The following is a 23,619-nucleotide window of genomic DNA, read 5'->3' as shown; positions in this document are numbered from 1 at the left end:
CCTTCTCTCCACAGCTGTCTTATCCCAGCATCCTCCTCTCCACAGCTGTCTTACCCCCCAGCATCCTTCTCTCCACAGCTGTCTTACCCCCCAGCATCCTCCTCTCCACGGCTGTCTTATCCCAGCATCCTCCTCTCCACAACTGTCTTACCCAGCATCCTCCTCTCCACAGCTGTCTTACCCCAGCATCCTCCTCTCCACAGCTGTCTTACCAAGCATCCTTCTCTCCACAGCTGTCTTACCCAGCATCCTTCTCTCCACAGCTGTCTTATCCCAGCATCCTCCTCTCCACAGCTGTCTTACCCCCCAGCATCCTTCTCTCCACAGCTGTCTTACCCCCCAGCATCCTCCTCTCCACAGCTGTCTTATCCCAGCATCCTCCTCTCCACAGCTGTCTTACCCCCCAGCATCCTTCTCTCCACAGCTGTCTTATCCCAGCATCCTCCTCTCCACAGCTGTCTTATCCCAGCATCCTCCTCTCCACAACTGTCTTACCCAGCATCCTCCTCTCCACAGCTGTCTTACCCCAGCATCCTCCTCTCCACAGCTGTCTTACCCCCCAGCATCCTTCTCTCCACAGCTGTCTTACCCCCCAGCATCCTTCTCTCCACAGCTGTCTTACCCAGCATCCTCCTCTCCACAACTGTCTTACCCCCCAGCATCCTCCTCTCCACAGCTGTCTTACCCCCCAGCATCCTCCTCTCCACAGCTGTCTTACCCCCCAGCATCCTTCTCTCCACAGCTGTCTTACCCAGCATCCTCCTCTCCACAGCTGTCTTACCCAGCATCCTCCTCTCCACAGCTGTCTTACCCAGCATCCTCCTCTCCACAGCTGTCTTACCCAGCATCCTCCTCTCCACGGCTCTTCCCCCAGCATCCTCCTCTGTGTATGGGCCCATGGACTGGACTCATCTGATTGGCCCCCTGCTCCCTTTGCTTTTCTACAATTCCCCACTCCCCCTGCAGCCGGCAATCTATTAAAAATTACTGTCTAATCACATGACACCGAGCCCTACTTGCTGGAAACTCTTGTACCCACTGCTCTAAGGATAACGTCTAAACTCCTGACCTTGGCCCACAAGGCCCTGCAGTACAGTCTGGCCCAACCCAACCCCCCAGCCTGACAGTGCCCAGGGTGGTCCTCTGATCTCTCTAACCTTCCTGGCTTCCTGCTCCTGCGGATGCCCTGCTCACCCCTCCTCAGCTCACCCACCGTACCGCAGGGACACCTGCTCCTCCTGCACCTGCAGCCCACAGTGTCCCCTTCACAGCGCTCAAGGTTGGCACTTTAACCTCGGTGGGCGGGCGGGGGAACAGTAAGCAATGACACTGACCCCGTCTTATTGCTCGTCATTATGTCCCAGCTCCTGGCACAGAGCGTTACACTCACTAAATACTAGCGAGCTGTCAGCATTCTATGATTAGATTCTCTGAGCAGAACCAGGCAGACGGCAAACTCTGGAGTGATCCATGGACCTTCTGGATCCACCCGTCGAACCTTCCCCTCCCCTTGCTCAGGGATCTTATTCGACCTGGGCATCACCTGGTCGATTCTTGAAGAAAACCCAGGTGTGGCAGGAGGTCTGGATAGTCCATGGGGTTCGTGCTTTTGCTACCCTGGCTGAGTTTTTCACTCAACTGGTCTGGCTGGGAGGGTCCGGTGGGCAGAGCTCCCTGAGGAACCCCCGGTGGTGAGCAGAGCAAAGAGCCACCCAGCGCTTGAAGGAGCACATGGAGCTGAACTCGCTTAAGAAAGGAAAGGCCCGAGAAGCCACGGGGTCCTGGGCAGAGAGAGACGACCACCACGGTTTGGTTCTTGAATATGTATTTTTTACTGAAAAAATCATTCATAAATTAACATACAAAAATGTACAAACACATGAGTAAATAATGTAATGACAAAGGACTATCTTCGTGAAAAGTGTTCTTTAAAACATCTTTAGATTTCAGTGCAAAAATGTACCCCTGGCACCTCTTAAAACATAAGAGCAAGCTCAAAAAAACGTAGTGATGGGAATAAGCTAGCTAAGTTCCATGTCATCGTCAATGGTGAGTGGATACAATCAATACATGTGGCTGCTGCTCCGCTATGGATGTCTGCGACAGAGGAGCCCTAACTAGAGTCCCTGTAATGTCAAAATGATTATTTTTGCAAATATCCCATCTCCCCTTTCCCACCCCCCCAAGAAAACCAAGAGTGTGAAAGGAAAACCTTTCCCTGTACTCAATAATCAAAGACAAGAATGATGTAAGGGGTCACCCATCAGTAGCCTTAAGCAATTTCAGCTGCCAAAATATGCACAAGGTCACACTTGGTTCTTATTGTTCCTTTTCTTTTTTGACATGAGAATTTCACACCATTAACAGCACACCAGCCCGGCTGTGTGTTTTTAACATTTCAGTTTGCCACACAATACTCAACGCGGTGGATAAATGGCTAACAGCACACAATAAGAGTTCACACTAATACACACTTACACATGATTGCAAGGTAATTTAAGTGACCCCACTTCATGAGACCCTTCCTTCTTGTCCTCAATCCAGCATTTTCTTTTTTTTAAGTCAGGTGTCAGCCTTTGCCAACATTTGGCTCCTGGCTGCAACTACATCAGTGAAAAAAGCTTCAAAGAAGACCACTTTAGAACACTGCCAACTACCAAGCAGTCTGTCCTGGCCAGTTCTGCCGAATGGCCTCCTGGCTGTGTCACCCGGAAAGCAGCGCGGCCTTCAGTGACGGAGGGAGGAAGGGGGGTGAGAAGGTGAGGAGCCAAGGCCAGCACAGAGGTCTCGGGTGGGGGCTGGGGGGGTGAGAGGGGAAAGTAGTCTTTATTGCTATATGCACCATACATCAAAGGAAAACCAAATGAACTTCTGTGTGTAATGTTCCCTCGTGAAGGTCTTTTAAAGCATGAAATTCTCAAATTCTTTTAAAACATATGATACAACTTACCAGCATTTTCAAGGGCAGCAAGCCTGCTCTCTCATACGAGCCGATAAGAACAACTAATTTTCTAAATATCACTCTATTCTTCAAAAGAACAAAAACATGAACAAAAGCAAGGCCTGGCCAATCACTCCCACAGCTTGTGGGGATCATACGTCCATGGAACCAACACATGCAATGGAGAAAACCCCAACCCACATGTGTATACAAATATACCCCTACACACACACCCATGTAAACCATGAAATTAAGGAAGTTGAAGGCAAACAAGGCAATTAAAAAAAATATGAAGTACTCTTCAGAAAGTACTCCCAATCACGATATATAAATATGTCTTATGGAAAGGGAGGGGGAAACTGGCATTTCTCAAAATTCCGCAGAAGTCCCCGGGGAGTAAGAATTGAGGGGTTTGGCTCAGGGCAAAAACAGGGAGGCACAAATTCAAATGCAATTTAGAACATGACTTCCAAAAGCACATGGGAGGGAAGAGACCACGTGGCTCCTGCGCCCTGGCTTTGCCAGTTTAATTTAAAGCTCTGATGTGGTCTGACCTGGATCCCAGCTGACCCACGGCACACAAGAGCCACTTGCTCCCGGCTGGTTCCTCATCATCCGATTGCTCATTAGTTCTATGTACTAGTTAACAATGTTGACAAGGAACCTTTCCAGAAATCAGAAAGGAAATATTCAGAGGGATCACTAGTTGGTCGCTAGATGGTAATTTAGGCACAGGTTTCAGATTTTGTGGCCGTGTTCCACAAGAGGAAAAAAATTCGAGGCAGGGTGGGGGCGGGGGCGGTGGTGCAGGGGGAGACACCACTCATTCTCCCTTGATGATGGTGAACGGACGAAACAAAGTGCAGGGACCCATGGGTGGGCGTGTGCCCCCCAAGGGCTTGCTTGGAGCAGAGGGCACGCCTGCTGTAAAACAGGAACCTCCTGTTTAGCAAAAGATTGGGAAGAGCCTGTCCGTGCCCAACAGTGGAGGGGGGGTGGGGGGGGCGGAGAATCCAGAGCAAAAGTCAAGAGCAAGACCTTGGGAGAAGGGGCCCGGCGGGGCAGGAGTGGGTGCCAGTGACGAAGACTGGACTGTTTTGTTCTTTCGCGACGTGCTCTAAGTCCACTCCCTTCCAAGGTGACAGCAACTTGGGAGATAAGTTCTTCCCCAGCGTTTTAGCTGAGTTCCTGCATTTGCCAGCCAAAGAAGTGATCTTATACGATAAATCCTCAGTTTGAATCAAAGCAAGCTATAAAATTAAATTTAAAAAAGGCATTTTACATGGCTTATTTACAATTATACTTCTTCAAGAAGTGATTGTTACATGTCTATTTATCTTCCCCAGTCCCTCCCCTCTACCCTCGATCCCCACCCGAAGCAGGTAATTTAAAAAAAATGAAACGAAGAGGACACCAGAGACGACGGTGTGCGGAGTCTCATTGGCTCTTCCTAAAACACAGCTGCCTGCGGTGCGCTTGCTGCCTCTTCGCTCCGAAGGCCGCTCGGAGGCAGGCTCTGGGGCAGGCCCACGGCGGTCACGGTTCCGGTTCTGGAGACTGTGGCTAGGACGGGACGCTGGGGAGGAGACGGAGGAGAGCAGCAGGACAGACGTCTGTCTTGTGGAAATAGAAAGCAGTCCTGATGAAAGGAGTTCCCGGGCGGACTCCCCGATCCCAGCGGGTCCGACAGCGGGGCGCTGTGTGCGCGTACTCTGCTCACAGTTTCCCTTGGACCCTGTGATCCTTCATTAGACACCGTTTTTCTAATTCCCATCCCGCGTGGAGCCCCAGGACCTCTCCACACATCAGGCTGCTTTCGTGGTGGTGGCGGGTAAAGCAACACACAATCCCTCCTCGTTCAGTACTCGGTCACCTGAGCCAGCTCAGGTGTCAGGTTGACGGTAATGTTTTTATACAAGGCGTCATATGTGATGTTTGCAAAGTAGTTCAAGTTGTTGAGGCCGTCCAGCCCTTGCCGCTCTTTGGACCTCCTCAGCAGGGCATACCTGTTGGTGCAGAGAACAGAGGTGGCTGTGAGGGGGTCTGACCCCCTCAGGACAGACGATGGAGCAGGGCAGCCCACAGGGGAGGGAGGACACATGGCGGGACAGGCCATTCAGACGCGGTTATCATTAGAAACACCTCCTGTTTCATGCCAGGTGCTTCATTACAGATTTCTTTAAGGCGCCCACCCCTTAAACAGAGGAGGAAACCAAGGCTCCTGATGTTAAATGACGTGCCCAAGGTCAGATAATGGGGAAGCGGGAGGTGAGATACTAAGACATCAGATGGGAAGGTCAGAGTCTGTATTCAGGGCCCTGCAATTCCCATGAAGACGGAGTTCATGCCATCAGAATCGGCTCTCCAGAGCCCATCCTCCCCCATGAACAAAGACAGAGCTGCCCCTGAAAATGCAGAGATGCTACTCTGTCCACACGCCCCAAGAGTCCAAGCTGGGATCTACGTGTTGAAAGCAGAGAGGTGTTAAAGCAACTGCAACCACAGCAGAAGCTCAGGGCCACCCTCCAGATGGGAGTTTGCAGGGAGGGGCCAACTCTGCTCTGTCACGTCAGGGCAAGTCCAAGACCTTCGCCCGAGTGACTGCCCCAGCTCCCTGCAGCTGCCGAGGAGACGGTAAAGCTTACGGTGTAGACGGAGTGACTCCCTTAAAGGCTCTTACAATCAATGGCCTGACTTCACCCTCAAACGCTGGCCTCACGGTTAAGGATACCTGGGGCCTATCAACAGCTGTCAGAACAGGGCCCGGGAGAGAGGCTGGGGAGTCGGACGAGGGGCTGCTGTGCGCCCTGGGACACCTGGGAACGCAAAGCCCAGGAGTCATAAGAGGAGTGAGTAAAAGGCACCCACCTTCCAAGAAACTGGACTTCTCCTCGGTGGTGATGGGGAATGGACTTGTACTTCCCTGTGTCACCTTCCGGCCGGCTCACAGAATAGCCTGCATTCTGTACTCTGCCCAAGACAAAGAGAACGGGCATTTAGATAAGTGATCAAGTCCTAGGGGTGACCTAGGCCGAGGCTAGAAACCCAGTTGAACAACAGAACTTTCTCTGCATCTAAATATTCAAATTACCTATACTCTCTGGATAAGTTCATGGTTTTATAAAAGAAATCGACAAAAAAGTTTTGAAAAAATAAAATAAATTCAAAATGAAGTTCAAAATTCTTGAGGGTAAGGTTGACACGGGTCCCGGGTGGTAGGTCCAAGAGTGATGCCCCTGGCAGGCGGTGCACACCCACTCCTGCCGGCTCACTGGGATCCCATCAGACATTCTTGGGGGTGGAAAGAACCGTTCCCTTCCACCAGCTCCCACAAAGCAAGCCAGCAAAGTCAGAGTTGCTACGGGTTTTCTCTGCTTAGGTCTAAATTATGTCTCCGCTCACCTCCCCCATCACTATGGAGATGATCAGATTTACATGACAAATTCTCAATGTAAAACTTCACAGTTCATGGAGAGTCACTACGAGGGAGGCAGAATTTGGAGAAGGTGTTCAGGATATTATCCTGGCATGACAAAGATAAGATTTCCCAAGCTGGGCTTACTGGAAACTTAATAGAGCTCAAAGAAATCATTAATAGATTTTGTCTTGCATGGAAAATTTAAGGTCATTTTCATATTATTTCAATATCCTCCTTACTCCAAATTATACTCTCATTTGGTAAGTATACATGGAATGCCTACTGTGTGCCTGGAATTGTGCAAGGTGCTGGGGAACAAACCAACCACAGTTCCTGCACAGAAACTGCCCCCCTCCCCTGAGCTGGGGGTGGGAGGAGAGAAAGAAAAAGAGACAGAGAGAGAGGAGAATTGTGACAGATTTTCTGGGCGAGATCAACTGGATTCAAGGGCCAGCCAAACCAGTTAAGTTTATGGAAAAGCTCTTCATTCTCCCTAGGTTCCTAAGAAACTCAAATTAAAAGGATGAGAGGCCATTTTTACCTAGTAGATTGAGCAAGAATTGTCCGGAGCTGCTTTGTCCAGTGTAGTAGCCATGAGCCACTTGTGGCCAAAATTTAAAAGGCTGTTTATCTCCATTGTTGGCAGTGGTATAACAAAATGGGCAGCACTGACTAGAATCTTTTTGAAAGAAAATTTGGCAATAATTATAAAAATTTAAAGTGCATTTACTTATTAACTCTGTAATTCCATAACTAGGGATTTAATGGAAAGAAATAGTTGCACATGTGAACAAAGGATGTTCAAACTCGTGAACAACAGAGAGCATTGAAATAAATTGCTGTGGCCTCACCAGTGTGGCTCAGTGATTAAGCATCGACCTATGAACCAGGAGGTCCTGGATCGATTCCACGTCAGGTCACATGCCTAGGTTTCAGGTTCGATCCCCACTGTGGGGCATGCAGGAGACAATGGATCAATGATTTTCTCTCATCAGTGATGTTCCTATCTCTCTCTCCCTTTCTTCCTCTGAAATAAAAATACATTAAAAAAATAAAATAAAATACTGTGTACTGGTACTCCATAAAAGAATACTATGCAATTATTAAAATAAGGAAGTGGTCCTCACTATATGAACGTGGTGGGAGGGGAGAAGGGATGTGTCAGAGTTGCTTATATATGAATAGGAAGAAGCAGAAAGAAAGTGTGTTAAATGGCTACTTCCTGGGAATGAAATAGGATGGCAAAGGGAAGTCAGACTTACACGCTTTGGTTTCTGTGCTTTTGTACCCCATGAATTCTTACCAACAGATACTACTTTGTAATTAACAGCCAACACATACTTTCTTTTTTAAAGCCAACCTAGAAGTAAACAGAGGTGGCAATTCTTTTGCTTATTCCTGCCTTATTAAATGTCTACACCACACAGAACTGTTCACACACACTTGTATCACACAAGCCTGGACTGACGGCGCAGATAAATCTGGGCACATCTCTGACAGTCAGCCTCTGGCTTGGGGAGGTTTCAGTGAAATGTGCTGTGAGTGGAAAACACATACCAGATTTTGAAGATTTAGTAAGAAACAAGGAATGTAAAGTATTTCATTAACATTTTATATTGATCACATGTTGAAATATTATTATTTGGAGACACTGTGATAAATATATCACCGGCATACCGTGTTTCCCAGAAAATAAGGCATCCTCCGAAAATAAGACCTAGCGCATGGAAAGATAAGACATCCCCTGAAAATAAGACCTAGCACATGGAAAGATAACACATCCCCTGAAAATAAGACCTAGCGCAACTTTGGGAGAAAAAATTAATATAAGACACTGTCTTCTTTTCGGGGAAACAGGGTATTTTATCACCATACTAAAATTAACCTGCCCTCCTTTTCTTTCTTAACCGTTGGAAAAGTGGCTGCTGGGACCTTTTTAAATTGCATACACATCCGTACTGGACAGCACCACCTGCAGAGTGTGAGGGAGCGCCGCTGGAAGACGCGGGGAGAAGGGCCGTACCTGTTCCACAGGTCGTCGTCTTCTCCGCCCCAACCCCAGAAAGCATTAGGGAAGCCATTGATTTTCCGAAATTGTTCCACTGTTAAGCCGCTCACTCCACCGAAGAACTCAGTGTAAGGAAGCCTAAAAGGAGACGAAGAGCGTCCATCACCTGTGCACGAAAGGTGATTTCTTCCCCCTAGAACAGGCCAGCTCGCTGGAAAACTGTCTACCGTAAAACAAGGCTCTCTGTGCTACGGCCCGGAACCACCCGAAACTGTTTCCTCTCACTGAGATGCATCAACCCGAGTAGCTCATTGAACATTTTTATACCACCTTTTCTGAGACATAATTGACAAGCCATATAACTCACACATTTCAAGAGCATAATTCAAGCTGAAACCGATTTGGCTCAGTGGTAGAGCGTCAGTTTGCGGACTAAAAGGGCATGTACCTTGGTTGCGGGCACATCCCTGGTAGGGGGTATGCAAGAGGCAACTGGTCGATGTTCCTCTCTCATCGACGTTTCTAGCTCTCTATCTCTCTCCCTTCCTCTCTGTAAAAAACCAATAAAATATATTTTTTTTTAAAAAGAGCATAATTCAAAGATGTTTAGTATGTTCACAGAGTTGTGCAACCATGCCCACAGTCAATTTTAATACATTTCATTACCCCCAACAGAAGCCTTGTGTCCATTAGCAGGTACTCATCATTTCCCCCCATTCCCTCATGCAACCACTATTCTCCTTTCTGTTTCTACAGATTTGCCCGTTCTGGACATTTCATATAAGTGAAATCATGTAATATGTTGTCTTCCGTAACTAGTTTCTTTCACTTAGCATGCTTTCATCCATGTTGTTGCATCTAGCAGTACTTCGTTCCTTTATACTGACAAACAGTATTCCACTGTGTGGATCTACTACGTGTCATTTACCCATTCATCAGCTGATGGGCATTTGGGTTGAAGCTAACTGGATTTGCCATCTTTGCATCTCTCATCATCCTTTCAGATTTAACTTATTTTTGTTTTTTTCCATTAAGTTATTTTATTTTATTAAGGTATTACAAATAGTAGTCCATATGTCTTTCTCCCTCCCCCACATTGACCTCCTTCTGGCCTCCCCTACCCCCTGGCACTTGCCCCCCCCCCCCCCCCCCCCCAGTGTCTTGTGTTCACTGGTTATGCTTATATGCATGCATACAAGTCCTTCGGTTGATCTCTTAGCCCCCCAATCCTCCTCTGCCTTCCTGCTGTAGTTTGACAGTCTGTTCGATGCTTCTTTGCCTCTGTATCTATTTTTGTTCAACAGTTTATAATGTTCTTTATATTACACAAATGAGTGAGATCATGTGGTACAGATTTAACTTCTTTAATTGAGAGGAAATGATTGATACTCACAGATACATATACTTATCCAATTTAGTCGCAAAATGCCTTGGCATCTGTCCACATCCATAGTAGTTACGATCACTCTCAGGTATGTGATCCACATCATGAAAAATAAGACAATCCCAGTCCAGGTCCTTCATCGCTTCTTGAAAGCCGACATTGAAAAGCATGGCTCGGTTGAAGGGCTGGGTGCCAACCTACAGGAGCAGAGCTTTGTTTGTAAAAGGACTCTGAAGCAGGCGCTGCTGCCTCTGCCCTGCCTGAAGGAAAGCCACTGGGGAAGATCGCTGGGCCGGAAGTGAGACAGGCCCAGCACCCGCACCACGGCCTCAGGAGCCACCTGACGGCCAGCCTCATTTCCTCAGGAATAGAAGGGATGGGGATGATAAACCCGAGCTGCTCTCTCCAGGGCTGTGGTGGACAGCGTTTAGATTACCCAGCCCAGAAAGGAAGGAAGAACACTCTGCCCTTTTACTTACAGCTCCTTATCATAAGGGGAATTTCCTGGAGCCTGAAGACACCACCCAAAGCAACTCGAGCAAAACCACCACACAAGGGGCCTTTGTTCAAGGGTAAACAAAGCTCCACCCTGGACGCAAATCTGTGGTCCTGACTGAGCCACGTTTCACAGAGGAGCAAAGAATTGCTCTCTGTTCCCCTTCCCGGCTCAGGGTGACTCAGTCACAAGATTTCCGTTTTACCAGCTCTCCACACTGAAGATGGATTGATTAGCTTGAAGCACTCTAACTGCTGCCTCAGAAGAGAAAGGCGAGGAGAGAAAGGACCGACCACTCACTTGCTCAATGACATAAAATGCAAACCGCAGGCGCTGGCGCTGGAGCATGGGAATCAGGTGTCTGAGCAGGACTGGCAGGTGCTCGTGGCGGTTCCGGAAGGGGATAAGGATTGCCACCTGGAGAGGGTCACAGCGAAAAGAAAGAGGCCGTCCTGTTAGTCCCCTCAACTTCAGCAGAATCAGTGACCAGCTCTTGGGGAGTGGAGGCTGCCTTGTCCTCAAGTACTTTAAAGGAAGAACTACTTTGGCAAGTCAAACCTGTGGAGGAAGTGGACCTTGTTCTTGCTTGTGCCATACTGTACACGTGGTGGGCCTGCTGAATGGAGTCATTCTAGACCACAGCCCAGAGGAAGACACACATCCTACATGGTGACCCAGTACGCGGATATATCCCTAGATATATAAACATTACAACTAAACTACGCATCAGAAAAGAATACTTCCCCTTACAATGTGCAAGGCACTTTAACACAGATAATTTATTTAATGATGGTCACTGCACTGACTTTCCATTCTAGCCAACAGGCTGGAAACACGGATCTGCTCCAGACCCTCCTGGGCCCCTGCTGCACCCAGTTGTCTCCCAGGACTGGCACAGAACAAGTCCTTCAAAATTCTCAGTGTCCGGCGAGCAGCCTCCAGTTTTTACTCCACTAAACTCAGAGTAACAATGGCGAACGGGGCAGGAAGCACTGAATTTGTGAAGATGGCCTCTGTAGATGTGTCCTAAGAGACCTACAAACCCTCCTGCTGCTTAGCCGATAATCCTCTAAGGAGATAAGAGTGCTGCTCTGTGACCAGAACAATGTAAGTGTCTGGCCATACAGGAGTCCTCAGGGACACCCATCCCTCCAGAGTATTTCCATCACCTGCAAACACTTCTCACTGGGCAGCAGGAAGCAAATTACAGATGCCCTGGGGTGAAGCCCGGGGATGGGAAGCAATGGCAGGTCTGGGCACCTCAGGTCCTGACTCCACACCCTACCTTCCAGCGGGGCACGCAATCGGAAGGTGCCCAGTGACCTCCGAGCTTGATGGCAGGGTCTTTGGAGAAGAGTTCATGAATGGTATCCATTCCAATTTCACTCATGTTTATGTCTATTGGGCCCTCTGAACAGAGAGAGAGAGAAAAAAAACATTAAGGCCAGGAAATGGTAGATTCTTTCCCCTATGTCCAGGGTTTTACTCTCTGGAGAAGGTCAATGCTTTTTCAGCTTATCGTTTCTAATAGGAGTGGAGCCCCTTCCTCGGCTTTCCAACTCTTTGCATTTCAGGTCGTCACCATTACTGCAGCCAAACCAAGATGGAGAGTTCTGCTTCGGCCCAGGGTGCAGCGAGAGGTTAAACCCACGTAAGACAGCAACTGCACTTCTCAAAGAGGAAGGAGAAAAGCAGCTGAGTTTGGAGCCATCTCTGCGTGCTCCCGAGGCAAGTGCAGACGCAGTGTCCAAATTCATTTACCTGGTCATGCCCAAACTCAGAACACCCATCTCTAACCTAAGTTAAGAAGTGCAATTGTCTAAGATACAGAAAGGTATATGCTTTGTCGTCATTGCTTTAGAACAGTGCTTCCCAAACTTTTGACAATATGTGTACCCCTTCTATAATTTTCTTAACGCTGAGTACCCTCATACTCATGAGAATGTAGAATTAGGCACAGCTAAGCACGGTGCAGTGCGTATCACCACCAAACTCTGGTGCAACGCGTATCACACTTTGGGAAACACTGCTTTAGAGTAAGCCTGGGATTTCAAGAAAAAAGGAAAGAAAAAAAGAGCCAACAATTTTTTAAGCCAACACTTGGTTAAGAAAATAACTTTTCTCATATCAAACAAGCTATCATCAGTGTAAAATACATAATAAAAGACGTCCTATCAGGCCCCAATGAGGGTGCGTGTGCAAAGGGCACGCAGAACAGGGGCCCCCTTGCAGGGGGGTTGAGGAAGGGTCGGAACACAAGTCCGTTTCACAGTCCCTGTTTCCACTCCAGGGGGATGTTTATGTTTTCTACGCAGGGAGACACATACAGAGAACAAGAGCATCTTCCCTCTGATTTTAATCAAATACAAAGACAGCAGTTTCAAGAGCGGAGGAAGATAAGCGAGAGCTCTACTCACTCATGGAAGGGAGCCTTTCGGGACAGGTATGGTTTGCAAAGTAGGTGAAGTCTTCAGGAAGAAAAGTTGTGGTTTGTAGGAAGGTCTCACTGTGGTTCAAGTCAAGAGGATAATCTAGAAAGGCAAGGGGAAAAAAAAGGCAACTCAGACTGGTAGGTACATGTGATCAATTCTGCAATTCTCGGATGTCTACAAAAGAGGGTTTTTTTCTTAGACATAATTTTTTGTGAAGCAGGATTCTGGACTAGCTCTTCATTGCAGCTATAAATTTGAACCATCAATAAAAATGCTAAGTAGATGACACCATTTTAACCACTGTTTCTATTCTGATTGATATTACAGCTTTATATGCACTCAGGTTACTATCAAATTACCCACAACGTAATTATAAAAACAGCACACACACCCTGTACCTTATTCTCTAAAGCAGGAGTGAGGAACCTTTTTTCTGCCAAGGGCCATTTGGGTATTTATAACATCATCCACAGGCCAGACAAAATGATCAGCTTAAAAATTAGCCTGCTATGTTCGGTTAAACATTTAATAAACTCACCCCTCAAGCCTGGCAGGGCCAGACGTTCCCACCCCTGCTCTAAGGGAACCACTCTCACTTCTGTTAGCCAACCGCTTTAGTTACCTCCTTTCGCTCACAGCTCATTGTGATGCTTCCATTTTAGGCCTGACCTGCTGGCTTCACACCCTGGGGGGGACAGGATTTCCCTCCGTTTCTCCCCCAGCCCCACCACACACGCCATTTCCACCCGCCCGGCTCCTAACGATCATATATGATAGTTGTGGTTGTGGACACTATTCACAGCTGAGAAATGTGGAGAGGTTATGATTACTTCTCCTTCCTTGTTTGAATTTTTTTTTTTTTCCTCCGAGTGACTGTCTTGTTTTTATGCTTGCCAAGATTTTTTGTTTGTTTGTTTTTGTGAGGGTTTTTTTTGTTAAGGATTTTTTTTTAAGACAGAGTAAAAGGGGTGGGGGAGAGGGAGAGGGAGGGGGAGAGGGAGAGGGAGAGGGAGAGGGAGAGGGAGAGGGAGAGGGAGAGAGAGAAACATTGATGTGAGAGAGACACATCGATTGGTCGCTGCCTGCACGGCTGGACCAGGACCAGGGATAGAGCCTGCAACCATGTATGTGACTTTGACTGGAATCAAGCCCGGGATCCTTTAGTCCGAGGGGCAACATTCTAACCACTGAGCCAAATCAGCTAGAGCTGTTTGCCAAGTTTTATCATAGACTAATGAGTAGTTCAACACCATGCCCTAGTGCCTTTATCACTGCATTCACAGGCATCAGGTATTCTCTCCATTTCATGGCCCAAGGAGGGTCCAGTGCCTCTGACCCACTCCAATTTGGACCGCCTTTCCTATGGGCCTGACGCCTTTCCTCTGGGCCTGACGTGCAGATGCTATCCTGGGATCTCCCTCCTCAGTGTCATCTCTTTACAGAATCACTCCTCATTTTCCCCAAGTTCAATTTCTCCCCTTTTTCTCGCTTAATGGAGCACATCCTCAAAGCAGCTCTTACAAAGGGAAACGGGAAGTGATTTTGAAACCTGTACATCTGATTGTTTTTATTCTTCCTCTCTTGGCTTGTCGGTTGGTCGAGCTTATAGAATTCTGGGCTGGAAATAATGTTCCTTTAGAATTGTGAAGGTGCTGTCCCATTACTCTCTAGATTCCACTGTGTCTGCTAAGTCCAAAGCCATTCTAATCCCGGATCTTTGTCAAGGTGACCAGTAATGTCTTACTGGAATTGTAAAGAACTTTCTCTTTGTTCAGAACATGTCATAGTGGTGTGCCTTGCTAGGGTGTCTATTCTTAGCCATTGTGTTGAACATACCTAGCCATTTTGTTACTCTACCAATTTTCTCAATTTTACCCAGCCCTACTTTTAATGATTATTTCTGCTATTATATTTTTTATTTCAAAGAATCCTTTTTATTTTTCTAAATGTTCATTTCATATAATATATTCTTGTTTCAAGTTTGGTATCCTTTTTTCTCTCACCCTTGAGAATATATATTATTATTGTTTTAATAGTCTTCTCCCAGCCGAAACCGGTTTGGCTCAGTGGATAAAGCGTTGGCCTGTGGACTGAAGGGTCCCAGGTTCGATTCCGGTCAAGGGCATATGTCTTGGTTGCGGGTACATCCCTGATGGGGGGTGTGCAGGAGGCAGCTGATTGATATCTCTCTCATCAATGTTTCTAACTCTCTGTTTTTCTCTCTTCCTCTCTGTAAAAAATCAATAAAATATATTTTTTAAAAAATTCTTCTCCCAGAATAGCCTGTTTCTTCTAATTTGCTGCTTCTTGCCTATTTTGATATCTACGCACAATACTTGGCCATCTGCTGACATTTGAGTGGGGCACTAATCAGCTAACTGAAAGGGTACAAACAAGGTTCTTCACGATAAGATATTCTAGCCAGAAGTTTGGTTTAGAAACTTCCAGCATCAATATCTTTGGGTCTTTCCTCTTGGTCCCATCACATTCCCCATAGAAGTCTATTCTAGTCTCCTGCCAGAATTGCAGTCCTGGCTATAAGCATCCTGGAACTGAGGAAAACCAAGTTGCGATGAAACCAAGTTGAGGGACCCTCTCTTTTGCCATCTTTGAATGTTATCAAGTCTCCAATTCTTTGCCAAGATTGGGAAAGAGATCTTGGGCATCTGATTGCTTTTCAAAAAGCTTTCAACCAACCTTTATCCAAGTTGCCACCTTTATTTCTTTAAAATATATTTTTATTGATTTCATAGAGGAAGGGAGAGGGAGAGATAGAAACATCAATGGTAAGAGAGAATCACTGATTAGCTGCCTCCTGCACACCCCACTGGGGCTTGAGCCCACAACCTGGGCAGGTCCCCTGACCGGGAATCAAACTATGACCTTCTGGTTCACAGGTCGACATTCAACCAGTGAGCAGCACTGGCCAAGGGCCACCTTTATTTTTATCTCCAAAAGTACTTCATATTGCTCATTCCTGAGCTTCTAGAAGATTCTGGGATATAAACTCGGGTGGTTGATGACTTTCTTTGCTGCCACATTAGCAGTCAATTTTTTTTGTTTTGTTTTGTTTCTTTGGGGGGGGAGGGATGTCTATTAAATCCTTTTTTCTGTTTTCCAACTTCCAAAAATTTTTGCTGTGGTCTGCTTTCTTGTTCTCTTCATTCTTAAGGGTTTATAACATTATGTATGCATACACACATGCAGCATGCATGCACGTGCGCACACACACATACACACACACACACACACACACACACACACACACACACACTTTTTTACTGTCATTTAGTGGGGTTTTAAGTGTGTGAAGCAGACGCCTTTTTCCTAGGGGATTCTAAGAAGGAAGCCACTCCAACCTCTTACTTTCTTACAGATAAGGAAACTGAGGCACCATATAGACAACTCATACAAGGAGACTTGGCTAGTACATGACAAAAATCTGAGTCAGAGATCTTTCCATTCCAGGGGTCTTCAAACCACGGCCCGCGGGCCACATGCGGCCCGCAGAGGAGTCTGATCCGGCCCGCCAGGTTTTTTGGGCAGTGAGCGCAGCCGAGGTGTTACAGTAGGAATTAGTAGTTCATATAGTCCGGCCCTCCAGCTCTCTGAGGGACCGTGATCTGGCCCCCACTTTAAAAAGTTTGAGGACCCCTGCATTAGACTGTACTATTTTTTCAGAGTATTAAAATCACTCTCACCAATCTTTTTGGACTCATACTGATTCTATGAACATTAAAACTTCCTATTCAAATTCATTTTGCAACCTGAAATTTATAAATCAATGTTTCTCTCTCATCCATGTTTCTAACACTCTATTCCTCTCCCTTCCTCCCTGTAAAAATCAATAAAATAGAATTAAAAAACAAACAAAACAACAACACTAAGCCTGCATTTATATAAAGATATAAACCAAGTCAGCATTAACCCCAAAGGTAAAATTACATTTACACAGAAACTAGCCCGAAGTCCTTAGTTTACACATGCAAACCTGTCCTAAGTTGAGCCTTTTCTGAAGGTATTAACATTTCAAAAGCTTTGTCAAGAACCTCCTATACCAGTGGTCGGCAAACTCATTAGTAAAAAGAGCCAAATATCAACAGTACTCGATTGAAATTTTTTTGAGAGCCAAATTTTTCAAACTTAAACTTCTGTTAATGCCACTTCTTCAAAATAGACTCACCCGGCCATGGTATTTTGTGGAAGAGCCACACTCAAGGGGCCAAAGAGCCGCATGTGGCTCTCGAGCCACAGTTTGCCGACCACAGTCCTATACTGATAGTTCTGATTTTGCTTAATTATACACATACTTCTCTTTAAAACAGCATCACAGTAATTATACTGTATTTTCCTAGAAGGCAAAGAAATTATCAGAGGTATTATAATAAGCATTTTCATAAGCAAATCAACAAAAAACAGAAGTGAATAATAATTCTGGGCAATGATAGAACTAAACCTTGGAGCTGCAACCGAAACAGGAATTAAGTAAAAACAATAACAAAAATAAACATGTAGGAGAGGAGACAAGACACTTTCTAACCCTGATCCTACTTTTGGGGGTTTAAAGATAGATCAGTTCCTTTCTACTTCATTCGAACACTGATATAATAAGCCTGCTAGCAATTAGCATGGAACAAAACACGACAAAACGCCACATACTTTTTCTTCTGGTTACTAAATTAATAGTGTCATTAAAAAAACAACAACCCTCAAATACACAGCTCCTACATGGAAGTCCTCCATAACTTGGCCCTACATCTTGGGGGAATACCCCTCCCCTCCCCCGCAAACCCCTAATTTCCTCTTTTCTAATTTTAAGTTCTATAGATAAAGTCTTCACGAAGTGGAAGAGGCAGAGGGCATGAACTGCCCATGGCCTGGTGAAACTGCACGACTGCTGTGCGGCCCTGGTCCTCCCGTCTGGCCTGGAAATGGGCGGGCTAACTGCAGGTGCTTCTCAGGGCACCAACCGTCAATGGCTCTTCTACAGCAGGTATTTACTGAATGAGGGAACTACTGAAAGAAAAGGAACAAGCTTGCTGAATGTCCATGGCCACGGTTTTACCTTTTCATCTAAATCTATTTCATTTCATTCTTCCAGCAAGGGAGTGGAAGGGCAGATAATGCAGCTGTTTTTACATTTATAAAATGGGAAACAACACACATCCTTCCTACCTACAGATCCAAATGGTCTGTTTATTCAATTTTATTCTATACCAGTGGTTTGGCAGCTTTGTTTGCACGTTAGAATCATCTAGAAGCTTTAAACCCCCTAATGTGGACATGTATATATGCTAGAAAGATGTAATGGGGACAATATCTGTGGAACATAAAGAATTAGCATTCTTCAAGAGTTAGCAAGCTTAAGGCTGACTACCTGCAGAGGGCAGACATACAGAAAACTATGGACTGAGCATCTAAAAACCAGAGAGAAAGAGGTATGAATATTTACCTCACTGAATATATCAGAGTACACTGGCAATGACTTCACTCATTTTATTTGCCTATGGTAACAGATCTGAGTTTTTTTGTTTGTGTTTTTTTAATATATTTTTAATTGATTTCAGAGAAGAAGGGAGAGGGATAGAGAGATAGAAACATCAAGGAGAGAGAATCATTGATCGGCTACCTCCTGCACGCCCCCTACTGGGGATCAACCCCACGACCTGGACATATGCCTTCACTATTATAGTAATTGAACCCAGGACTGACCCTTCAGTACACAGACTGATGGTCTATCCACTGAGCCAAACACGCCAGCGCAACAGACCGGTTTTGAGTGATGTAGTTAATAGAACATTTTTCTTTGTGTGTACTAGGAAGGGATTAGGGCCATAAGTGTTTGTGAGAGGTTGGTGTGCATAGGTGTGTACAGAAGTAAGAAATCTTCCTCTGGTTAAAAATTTCTAGATAGACCCAGCTGGCAGGGCTCAGTGGTTGAGCATCGATCTATGAACCAGAAGGTCACAGTTCAATTCCCGGTCAGGGCACATGCCCAGATTGCCGGCTCGATCCCCAGTGTGGGACTTGCAGGAGGCAACCGATCAATGACTGTCTCTCATCATTGATGTTTCTATCTCTCTCTCCCTTTCCCTTCCTCTCTGAAACATATATCATTAAAAATTTTTAAATGTTAATACATAGGATAGCACCTGGGAATTCATATTTAAGTGTGAGAAATGCTAGGCCATCCAACTCCTCACCTCATCTATAAAACTAACTAGCTAGACTGGATAAACCCAGAGAATTCTCTTCTGATGTCAATATTATCTTACTTGTCTTTCCTACTACTCCTAGTCCCCCCTTTCTATGGCTTTCAGTGATAACAACAAGCTTCTCCAGGTCATTAATTCAGGCTCAATCCAGGCTCCTAGTCCTACCCCCAAAAGAACATTCTTACGATCACCACTTTAGCTTTTAAGGATAAAGAAAGCTAGCATTACCTAAATGTCACACGATGCTTTTTAGCTACACTTGGCTAATGAAGGCCTTTTAATGTGTGTGTGTGACATGGCACTACTTACAGGGTAGGGCAGGAGCTGGCAGACGACCTTAGTCCAGGCTGCTGCCCTCAAGCCCATAGCACTCCTAGTGGGAGTGGCTGGGTCAGAGATGACAGTCATCTGGCTATCTCAGCAGCTTTAGATCCAGAATGCCCTCTGGCTGTGCTAGGCAGAGAACTGCTTTGCAATGAATAAAATTGATAGCTTTTCACTGGATACACATTAAATGAAATGATATTTTTTCTTTAATACTAACTCACTAAGGATGTGGCAATAACATAGAAGCCAATCAAGATGGTAATCTCAGAATTAGGCGACAACATTTACCTCTGTTTTCTTATTAAATCTATTCCCTTGCACGTTCAAAAAAATCATTTACTGAGAGTCTCCTAAGGTCTAGGCCAGTAGTCGGCAAACTGCGGCTGGTGAGTCTAGGTCAGTGGTCGGCAAACTTATTAGTCAAGAGAGCGGCAAACCTCGGCTTGCGAGCCACATATGGTTGGCGAGCTGCAGTTTGCCGACCATTGGTCTAGGCCAGGTGTTGGCAACCTATGGCTCCAGAGCCGCATGCGGCTCTTTTGAAGCTTTACCGCGGCTCCGACAACTTGCAAGCCTGTGTGAAAATGAAGGTAACATCTTACAGCCCTGATGTGCTGACACTGTGCACTGAGGTTCAGGAGCAAAAATCCCATTAACCAGGTAAATTAAATATTTTAATTAGCTATTAATTTGCAAAAGTATATTTTACATTGTTAAGTGAAAAAGTCCTTTTTTTTCCTTCAGATTGACAGCTAACTGCACAATCCGGTATATAGCATTAAGGTAAGAAACAATATATGCAGTGTTATATTTGTTTTAAATGTCGCAATGGTTTTGCGGCTCCCAGGTTTTTTTTTTCCTTCGGAAACGGGTCCAAGTGGCTCTTTATGTCTTAAAGGTTGCAGACCCCTGGCCTAGGCAGTGTACAAGGAACTGGGGATACAAAGATGACAGAGGCTGGGAGGGCACTGCTAGGACTCAGAGACCAGCCAATCCCAACTCCACTGCTGCCTCCAGTCTTCTCACTCCTATACGCTTGACCCCTTCACCCCTAAATAGGGCCAGGCAGTTAGCTTACTGAGTCCTTGTGAGGGTCCGAGGGGATAATGCGAGTAAAGTGCACAGCATAATAACATGGTCCTCAACAGCAGAGACTTCCAATTTATAAGGGAAATAGCACAAATTAAACACATTTCAACCACAAGGATGATGGAAAGAATTATTTTGGTGTGTGATAATTTGAGAAATACATGCAAAACCAAATGAGTTCCTGGATATGCCTTCCAAGAGTGCAAGACACTCCTGCACTCAGTTTTCAAGGACAACAATCCTCAGGGAATGAGTGAGAACCTGTGTTCAAGACCAGCAGCGGTGTAGGGAGAGTCCTGCTGTGCGCCCTCGAACTTCTCAAAGAGAACAGACCACCTCACTAAATGCCCAGAAAGAAGTCCTAGCATCACCTAACTGGAGTGGCAGGATCACACTGTGACTGAATAAATGTCACAACGGCACAAATGTTCCTTTATCCAGAGTGAAACAGGGCAAAGAACTCTGGAATGACTGTCAAAGAACTCCCTAATTTTACCACACAACCTAAAGCAGGTTTGGGGCAGGGTTCAGGGAATGTCACATGACCAAGGCACTTCAACACCCCCCCCCCCAAGATGATTTGTTCTACCTGTGAAAAATGGAGTAACATAAAATCCTGTCCATCGGACTGAGCCATGTTCTAATCAAATCACACAAAGTGTGTGACATCATTAGCAAAACCTAATGCCACACAGGATGAATTAGGGCCGTGGTCGGCAAATTGTGGCTTGCAAGCCACATGCAGCTCTTTGGCCCCTTGAGTGTGGCTCTTCCACAAAATACCATGGCTTGGGCGAGTCTATTTTGAAGAAGTGGCGTTAAAAGAAGTTTAAGTTTAAAAAAATTGGCTCTCAAAAGAAATTTCAGTTGATGTACTGTAGATATTTGGCTTCTTTGACTAATGAGTTTGCTGACCACTGAATTACGGCACAAAAATATGTTCAGCCTTCTTCTGTGACTTTGGGAACTGCAGGGATTCCTCTCCTAGGTATGGTTCACAACTCAGGCAATTTGTCCTGAGACCACAGTTGGGCTAAAAAAAAAAAACTCTGAAAAGTCATCACAAAAAGTAATTACCAATGCTGATTTGATTTGCAAACTATAGTCCTTTGTTGCTGCCAAGTTGGCCAGCAGGACAGACTGATGAATTAGAATGTGGTCAATTTTAAAGATTTAACTTCCCTTCGAGAGACGCTCTCTCTTGAGATTCCAAGCATGCAGGGTAATTCTCATTAGCAATGTCTGCAAAGACAATCTCATTTCTACACTGAGCTGCAGAAGAAGGGAGGACTGATTTGAAGGAAAGAAAAAAAAACTTAAATATACATATTTTATAATACTAGGCTTGAGTGAAATCAGTAAGAAGCCATAGGAAAGTACATTAGTTCTTAGTTAGAGAAGTAAGGCAAATCATGAATGCTTAGCAGAATAAAATCTCAGAATCTATTTTTAAAATGAAAATCATTCCTGGCTCAACTGGACAAGCCTCCCGGCAGTCCCATTTAACCATCTGGAAATACTTCTTTGTTCAATTTTTGGAAGTGTTAAAAAAAAGGCATATAAAGGACAGCTTTCTCTCAAAGGTAAAGAACTGCCTACGTATATTGTCTTTTACAAAAATAGTCAGGAACAGGTTCTTACAATATTATTTTAGGCAAGCTATCTAACCTGTGTTCTTTTCTCCTCTTTATATAATTAGTGCTTATCTATATACTAGTCTTCACTAATAAAAGAATAATATGCTAATTAGACCAGGAGACCTTCAGACATCCTTCAGGACAAAGCCTGAGGCTTGGACCCCTGCAAACCACACCCAAATGGCTCTCATCCCCTTGCCCAGGCTGGCCACACCCCCCACAGGGGGCCTCACCCTGATGGGGGTGTGGCCAGCTTGCAAATGGACCCCCCCAGCCCCTCAGCCAGGATGGCCACGCCCCTCAGCAGGGACCCACCCCCACCCCCATGGGGGTGTGGCCAGCCTGCAAACCACCCCAGGCCCCTCACCCAGGCCAGCCCTGATCCCCAAGGGGACCCCCATCCTGATTTGGGACCCCCTTCAGGGCAGACCAGCTGGCCCCCACCCATGCACTAGGCCTCTATCTATACTAATAAAAGGGTAATATTCTAATTAGACTGGGAGACCTTCCTGGACATACTTCTGGACAAAGCTGGCTGGGCTGAGACAAAGGTGGTTAGGGTCAATCAGGCCAGGAGGGGAGGGCCGTTGCGGGGGAGAGGGGGCAGTTGGAGGTGAGAAGGCTGGCAGGAGGGCAGTAGGGAGTGAGCATGCTGGCAGACAGTGGTTACGGTAATCAGGCAGGCAGGCAGGCAAGCAGTTAGGAGCCAGCGGTCCCGGATTGCGAGAGGAATCCCAGATTGGAGACGGTGCAGGCTGGGCTGAGGACACCCCCCACCACATACCCCATGCACAAATGTCGAATGGTGGAACGACCAGAACAGCTGGTCGACCAGTCGCTATGACATATGCTGACCACCAGGGGGCAGATGCTCAACGCAGGAACTGTCCCCTGGTGGTCAGTGCACTCCCACAGTGGGAACGCCACTTGGCTGGCCAGGATGAGCAGTTTGGAGCAGCTGCTAGCAGGCCCAGGGTGAGGCCAAGTCTCTGCACCTATCAAATACCCGAGCCAATCCAGACTCTGGTCTGACTCTACCAGCTGATGCAGGCCCTCTAAGGTGTGTTCTAGAAAGAGTGCAGGGAGCTGGCATAGGCAGGTGGCAAGAGGGGACATGACTGTGGCCCCCCTCCCCCCCGGAAGGCTGTCCTGATGGATGAGGATCCTGGAGCACGGTGCCCTGAACATCTTCAATGGTGTCACCAACCTGGCATCACACATCAAGAAATTCACCGAGTGACTTTGGGGTGCAAAGCTCTCCGTCAGGTTCCTCCAGAACACAGAACATGTTTTTACGCAAGACATCACCCCGAAATATCAATTCAGCTATTTCCTCATTCAGCAGCTGCTCAGAGGGCAGGTCCACAGCTGCTCGGATGACCGGGAGAGCAGAGCTCCCACAGTGGGCCGATTCCTGCAGGCCAGGCCCCCCCACCAATGCATGAATTCACGCACCGGGCCTCTAAGAAGGTAATAAAAGCCACAAGTTCCAAAGACTGGAGCAGAAATGTTCACTCTTGTGTCCACCACAGCAATGTTTAAGTGAATAGTATGAAACTCTTTCTTTAAGGTTGAATGAATCTGACCATCAGGCTAGGCCATGGAGTTGGAATTAAATCACAGGATGAAAACCACATCTGACTGGGAAAGGTAAACCAGGTGACCTAGTAAA

The 23,619-nt window shown here is 46.2% G+C and overlaps 1 protein-coding gene across 1 annotated transcript in view; it reads right to left on the bottom strand.

The window, feature by feature from the left end:
- Nucleotides 1-1,808: 1,808 nt before the first annotated feature.
- The window catches only part of B4GALT5 (beta-1,4-galactosyltransferase 5), a 78,344-nt gene continuing 56,533 nt past the window's right edge, over nt 1,809-23,619 (bottom strand). Inside the window, exons 3-9 of the mRNA XM_084887111.1 lie at nt 12,665-12,778; nt 11,533-11,657; nt 10,548-10,664; nt 9,761-9,948; nt 8,383-8,505; nt 5,810-5,911; nt 1,809-4,947 (exon numbers count right to left, since the gene is read on the bottom strand). Of these exons, the coding sequence (XP_084743237.1) occupies nt 4,800-4,947; nt 5,810-5,911; nt 8,383-8,505; nt 9,761-9,948; nt 10,548-10,664; nt 11,533-11,657; nt 12,665-12,778 (917 nt within the window). The 3' untranslated portion in view covers nt 1,809-4,799. The remainder of the gene's footprint in view (nt 4,948-5,809; nt 5,912-8,382; nt 8,506-9,760; nt 9,949-10,547; nt 10,665-11,532; nt 11,658-12,664; nt 12,779-23,619) is intronic.

Source organism: Pipistrellus hanaki, assembly GCF_964339955.1.
Source record: "Pipistrellus hanaki genome assembly, chromosome: 6".
Lineage (NCBI taxonomy): Eukaryota > Metazoa > Chordata > Mammalia > Chiroptera > Vespertilionidae > Pipistrellus > Pipistrellus hanaki.
The sequence above is the reverse complement of the archived record's forward strand: the minus strand, read 5'-3'. Positions and strand labels throughout refer to the sequence as shown.